Consider the following 7,225-nt stretch of genomic DNA (forward strand, 5'->3'; position numbering starts at 1 on the left):
CTATCAGCCAGTGCAAATGCAGCTTCCCAATGTTTCTGGGCAGTGGTCAATTCACCCTGTGCCTGTACAACACAAGCATAGTCTCGAAAGCCACATAAAAGTGTGGAAAGGAGAATATAATAACCAAGGCAGTCAGAAGTTGAGAAACTACAAGCAGACTGCAACAAGAGGTCAAGCTACCCTACTTTGGTGCTGATGAAGGTGGCTGTAGAACTTCATAGCTGTAGCTGATGCAGCTCATGCTTTACTAAAAAGATTCTGCTTTGACAATATCCATCTACCGGGGCAAACTTGGAGATGCTATCAGTCAAGCACATAATTTAAACGTTATCCACTTTGTTAATGGTTTGGATCTCGAGTTAGGTTTTCTTCACAGTTGAATTTACACTTACATTGTGACTGATTTGGTGCCATAATAACACATTACACATTTGGGAGTAGTTAATGTACTTTGGTTTGGTCAGTCTGATTGGAATTCTCAAATGCTTGATAATGCATGTTTGTTACATATTACATAAGTGTGTAATTTAAAGATTAATGTCTGTTATTAGTTGCTAATGCTTTTGTCAATTGAGTGAGAGATATCAACCATATTTTTAGATATCGCAGGAGAGCTTCTGTAAAGTTTGGAAGGTAGGAGACGAGATACTGGCAGAAGTAAATCTGTGAGTACCGGGTGTGAGTCGTGCTTCGGTAGCTCAGATGGTAGAGCACTTGCCCGCGAAAGGCAAAGGTCCCGAGTTTGAGTCTCAGTCGGGCACACAGTTTTAATCTGCCAGGAAGTTTCATATCAGCGCACACTCCACTGCAGAGTGAAAAAATCTCATTCTGGAAACATCCCCCAGGCTGTGGCTAAGCCATGTCTCCGCTATATCCTTTCTTTCAGGAGTGCTGGTTCTGCTAGGTTCGCAGGAGAGCTGCTGTAAAGTTTGGAAGGTAGGAGACGAGATACTGGCAAAAGTAAATATGTGAGTACCGGGCATGAGTCATGCTTCGGTAGCTCAGATGGTAGAGCACTTGCCCGCGAAAGGCAAAGGTCCCGAGTTCGAGTCTCGGTCGGGCACACAGTTTTAATCTGCCAGGAAGTTTCATATTTTTAGATTTATGAATCTTATCAAAAGTTCTTTCTTTCTTTATTTATTGTTGTCAATATGTGCATTATTGTTGTTTCAGGGGTTCAAACAGTAATGAGGAAAAGATAAACCTGGAATTCTCAGAGCATGAGGCTGAAACTGATAAGGATATTATTGAAGTTCAGCAGAAAAGGAAAGAGAAACTGCCACAGATGTGGGATGTTTTTGAAAAGCATGGTTCAAATTCTATGGTAACACATCGGCGATACATAATCAGCAAGGCAGCATTTTCTTGTTCATTGTGTGGCCAGTGTTACAAACTCGCAGAAGCATTATCTGGAGACACTACTGACAATAATGGAGCTGGTGTTGAGTTCCGAACATTTGCTTGTAGTATATGTGGCAAAGTTTTTCCTCGCCGAAGTTCTCTAAAACGACATCTGTCATTGCATGGAGATGTAAAACCATTTCCGTGCCATTTATGTGGCCGAGCCTTTAACAGAAAGGAACATTTGTCAAGACACACTCTTTCTCACACAGGTGGGAGGCCTTATAATTGTGACATCTGTTCGAAACCATTTACAAGAAAAGAACATTTGGCACGGCATCGAAACATTACTCATTTTTCAGAACTGCATCCTAATAAAATTTTTGTGACTGCAGGGTCTTCAACTGAAAATATTAAGAAGGAATCAGAAGACAGTAGGACAGACCAGCCTTACAAGTGCAATTTCTGTGGACAGTGTTTTTCTGAAGATGAGCACCTTATCAAACATCAGGAAAATGAACACTGGCAAGTGACAGCTAGTAGTATGAAGGAGACCATCTTGCGACCTTACATTTGTACTGTGTGTCATAAGAGATTTACTCGCAAAGAACATTTAGTCAGACATCATAAGATCCATGAGAAGCATTATACTAGTGTTCAAAGAACAGATTTGTCTGTATCCCTAATGAAAAACCGTACATTTTGCATCGACATGCAGGGAATGGAAATCAGAGGCTCAAGCAGCTGTCCTCTGCCGAAAGTTGCAAGTATTGACACGGAGGACATTTAGGCTAGTTTTCCCTATTCTTCTCAACTATCATGAAGTATGGACTGTTGCAGGGAGAGCACATTCACTGATTCTCTTTTACAATGAATTAAAAATTGCTGTTCATTATAAATTTCATCTTTTTAGTAACATTTAAATTAGAGCAAAGGTTCTGGTTGATTGGAGGTTTTAGGTAGACAGATTGATTTATGTGTTTGGATAATTGTCACAATGCCTGTAGCCTAGCTTCAAGTACTTGTCTGGCATACAGTTTTAATTTGTCATGAAATTTTGTTATTTTAAAACAGTTACCAGGTTAGAGAAGCGTGCATCAGTTTAAGATTATTATAACATTTTCCCACTGTCCTCTATCATGTCATAAGCACTTGACCTTGTATCCTGGACGCTTTCCTTTCTCACATATACCTCATACTTCTCACCTTAATTACATTTTTCTCCCCCTCTCCATCACATATTGCTTACTCAATCCCTACCTCCCCCACTCCCTTTTTCCCTTCCCTTCCTTCCTCCTTCCCTCCCCTTCCTCCTTCCCTCCCCTTCCTCCTCCCCTCCCCTTCCTCCTTGCCTCCCCTTCCTCCCTCCTTCTTTCCTCTTCCCCCCTCCTTCTCCCTCTTCCATCTCTTTACATTTCCTTCCCACCTCCCTCTCTCCCCATAGTCCATCCCTCATTCCTTCCCTTCCTACCAAGCAAGGTGGGGCATGGACTCTCATTGGGAAGGACAATGGCTCAATATGCATCCGGCCATCCAAATTTAGGTTTTCTGTATTCCCTAAATCGCTCCAGGTGAATGCTAAGATGGTTCCTTTTAAAGGATGCAGCCAATTTCCTTCCCCATCTTCGAAACATTCAGAGTTTGTGCTCCATCTTTAATGACCTCTATGTTGACTGCACAATAAACACTAATCTTCCTTCCTATGTCCCGTACTGACTCCCCTACTCCACTCCCTCCATATCTCTCTCTCTCTCTCTCTCTCTCTCTCTCTCTCTCTCTCTGGCATACTCTACTCCCGCTATCCTACACATAGCCTCTCTCTTCGAAACACCTCTCTCGCCTCCCTGTAATCATACCTTCCTCGCTCCAGCTTTCTTCCCCATTTCCTTCCTTCCATTTTCCCTCTCTCCATTACAGCCCCCTCTTTCTCTCAGTCAAATTTCCCATCATCCTTTACACTTTTTTCCTTCAGTTACACATCTCAGATTACGATTTCATTAAAGCATATTGTGTGAATGATTGATTTATTTTACTCATGTGGCTCAGGCCCTTCTAGTGGACACCACTGTGAGTGTGAGGTGTCATTGTGTAACTGTCTTGTATCGGCAACTGTAATGATAAGTGTGTAGTGTAGTGTAGTGCTCACCCCTTATACCCTCCTATTTCCACCACAGGGCCTAGCCTCATCCCAAGTACTCCAACCATCTCCTCTCTTCCCTCCTCTTATTCTCCCACCTTCCTGTTGTTTCTTTCCCCTCCATACCCCATCTCTCAACCCCCTCCCTCCTTCCCCCCCCCCTGCTCTCTCTCTCTCTCTCTCTCTCTCTCTCTGTCTGTCTGTCTGTCTGTCTGTGTGTGTGTGTGTGTGTGTGTGTGTGTGTGTTTTACTCCCAATACCCCAGTTTGTATTTGCAATGATATGGCATGCACAATGTTATTATATATTTGTTATACTTCTTATTCTTTAAACTGACAAAATGTAGCATATGTAAAACTTAATTTTCTTTTACCTGGAAGGTTTGTTCTCTTAGTTCTTTGTACTTGTCTGTAGATATACTTTTCATTTCCTTTTGTAATGATCTTTAATTGTTTGTAGCTTCTATTCAAATTTTGAATGCTTAATGTATTTAGTGAAGTAAATGTACTTGACTATATGCTTTCCATATTAATTTGGCAAGGACTTGTATTAAACTAAATGTCTTCTTCAGAGTGTGTTTACCTTCTCATTCTCTGCATGTAATGGCAGAAAAGACACACTGTGACATATCAGGGTGAAGTGAATGTTAAATTGGGACCAAATTCAGTGTTGCAGCATTGTGAACAATTATGTATCTCATTTATGCATGGGTGACCTCTAGCCCATTGTAATGTTGTAGTCTGATTGGTTATCTCTACAGAAAATACATGCCTACCTCATTAAGGAGTGGTAAATTTGCATATGTACGTTTAACGTAGAAAGGACTGTGTGGTTAAGAACAGAAGAATATATTCAGTGTTAGGGGTATTTCACTGCTTCAATATAGAGACTGAAGATGCAGAAATTGTATTATGCATTTAATTATTATTTAAATGTTATTTTTATTGTTTGATAGTTTAAAAATGTTATTGACTAGTTTTTGTAATGGAAATGTTGTGCAATATTGTCTGTATGTATGAATTTTATTGTTTGTTAGCAGAGATGTAGTACTTTTGGTGTCTTGTGCATTGTTATTAGACCCGTGTCTTTCCAGTTCACTTCAAAGTTTCCTTCACCAAAAGCTCCAAATTGATCCTGCCACCATCTTACTTTTGCTGTTCTCCAACAGACAGCTTCCTGTTTAATGGTATTAAAATGTTTGTTGCCAGCAGCTCAAATATCCATTAGTGTAGTGGAGTTTCATGCCATCTGTTTCCTATGGACTTGTCATACTTTTTTGTTTAATGTTGCTTTTCTTTTTAGCTTGGAATCTCACCTAGCTCACTGTGTAGAGAATGTCACTTTATTTTTAGTAAACAGAATCATGATTGCTGAAATTCAGCATATGTCAATGTTTCATTCCTAAAACTAATATATTGGATGATGCAACACTTTTACTGTATCATTTTCCACATTAGATTAAAAGAAATAGTAATCCCACATTTGTGATGACCTAGGCTACAGAATGTAGGTGTAAGGATAACACATACAATAGGTGTTAATGTGATCATGACAACAATTACTATATCTATTGTGGCAAGTTCAATGTATTGAGTATATCATGAATACTGTTAAAATGAGCTGCCAGCATTCATTTTTGAAAATGTTTTGTTGAAGGTGTGATTGATATTCAGTAACTTTGCCCACTTTCAAGTGGCTGCACTTCATTTTACTAGATTGTCAGTATTAACAACATGTTGTATGCTGTTGTGTTGCAGTGCGAGTTTGGTAACCTCTCAGTTTGGACACACACACACACACACACACACACACACACACACACACACACACACACAACTTCCTTTTTGTCACAAAGAACATCAGAATGCTACTAGTCACTTCACAGAGCAGTTAACATGTGCTTTACAAACAATATTTTATAAACTTTTATAATTTGAGGAATTATGTCACTGTAGAGTTTCATGAATTGGTGACGGTACTTTCTGTATTTGACTTTGACTTTGTTTCATAGTGTTACTATTTATTAAAATATATATTTTGTATTTCAGGAAGTTTATTGTATACATTATGTGGCAGAAATATATATATGTGTATATATTGCGCTTTTTAAGTACTATTGTGTCAATGTATCTGGTGACCTCCTATTTGTGTACAATGTGATAAGGCTGATTTTTTGGGATTTTTTATCATTTCTTTAAGTATTGATGAACTTCCTACCTTTAGCATTCTCTAAACAAACACACACACACACACACACACACACACACACACACACACACACACACTCTCTCTCTACTGTCAATTGACTAGTTATGGAAATCTGGAGATAGGACAACATTCTGTTGAACATTCTCCGTAGTTCTCAGTGACCAGCCAACAAAATATGTTCAGTTATTCAAAAGTTAACATGCACAATTTGCCCTGGGGAAGGAAAGTAATGTGGTAAACGCTGGGAAACCACCATTAATTAAATCTTACTCATGGACAGTTCATCATGACAAGAACATTTTTGTAATCTGCACCAGATATCAGCTGCTTTGAAACTCTACATTAGTATTCAGATTACATGTGTAGACCTGTTCATATGAGAATTGATACAAACATTCGGAGCAAATTTTGCCAAACTGTCTCCTGCAAGAACTTTCCAGATGACTGACTTTCATTGTTTGCTAGAAAATCTGAAAAACAATTGTTTTAGCATTTGAGTGAACACATTAAATATTCTCAAAATATATTGTAAAAGAAATGAAGATACATGGAAGTGTATAAAGATTCATTCACTTACTTGCTGCTAGCTTCCTTTATGTAACAGGAAAATTTTTATTATTTTTAAATAGTTTTCCATTTTTGTAGATAATAGGAAATGTTGAAGCCTTTCAGAGCCAGAATTTGCCAAATTGTGCATGACAGTTTTATTGCTTTAAGTTAAATATGGACTGAAATTATAAGTGACATTATAGGCTTTGAGGGCAAGATTTTACTTTTCACCTGCAGATAAATTATACAATTGCTTACTGATATTCATCTTGAGGTTAATGCTCACTTTTTGTACCTCTGTTTGCTTTCAGGTAATTAAATGCAGTTTTCTTTCTCTTTCACTAATACATCTTTCAATGAAGTTTCACCAACGTCAGTGAGGGTTTTTTTTTTGTTCTCATAATAGCACACACTGTCATTCATGTAGCTATCTGTTATCTGCAGTGTAATTGATAAGTTGGTACAGTTTGTCATCTGCATTTTTCTGGTTTTCCTCATTGTTGTGACTCTGTGAAACTGTACTCGTAAGCACTCACTGTATCACTTTTTACTCCACACTCAACTGTATGAACAATATAATTAACAAATTACTCTCATTATACTCAGTAAAAGGAATGCAGAAAGCTGTGCTATATAATTCAACAGCTGTAGACGTGATTTTTCTGAGTTGTGGAAATTCATTGAGTTCTACAATTTTCAATATTAAGTCCACTGTTTCTTCTCATGTATTTAATACATGTTGAGCAGAATTTGTTCTCTTTACTAGTTCCACAAGTATTATAATTGATCCCCAATAGTCATAACGGTAGAAGATACTGTTAATTAAGTACTTAAAAGAATTTTTGACTGGATTCCTTCAAATGGTGACCCAGATAAAAAAAGCCATGTATTTAATTTGTTCAGTTTCCCACAATGAAGCATATGACACTAACAATAAATTTAAAGAATAAGCAAGCTTTATTGAGTCTAGCAGGACCTTTGAACTTTTTG

General features: G+C 38.1%; 1 protein-coding gene across 4 annotated transcripts in view; it reads left to right on the forward strand.

Moving 5' to 3' along the window:
• LOC126248927 (oocyte zinc finger protein XlCOF6.1-like) overlaps positions 1 to 5,546 on the forward strand; it is an 85,093-nt gene extending 79,547 nt beyond the window's left edge. For 3 of the 4 annotated variants that reach the window (XM_049950430.1, XM_049950432.1, XM_049950433.1), the window contains one exon: positions 1,174 to 5,546. In XM_049950430.1, coding sequence (XP_049806387.1) covers positions 1,174 to 2,131 — 958 coding nt within the window. In that variant the 3' untranslated portion in view covers positions 2,132 to 5,546. The remainder of the gene's footprint in view (positions 1 to 1,173) is intronic. The other variant, XM_049950431.1, reaches the window with a different exon arrangement.
• The last annotated feature ends 1,679 nt before the right edge of the window (positions 5,547 to 7,225 follow it).

The sequence above is a fragment of the Schistocerca nitens genome, chromosome 3, assembly GCF_023898315.1.
Source record: "Schistocerca nitens isolate TAMUIC-IGC-003100 chromosome 3, iqSchNite1.1, whole genome shotgun sequence".
Classification (NCBI taxonomy): Eukaryota; Metazoa; Arthropoda; class Insecta; order Orthoptera; family Acrididae; genus Schistocerca; species Schistocerca nitens.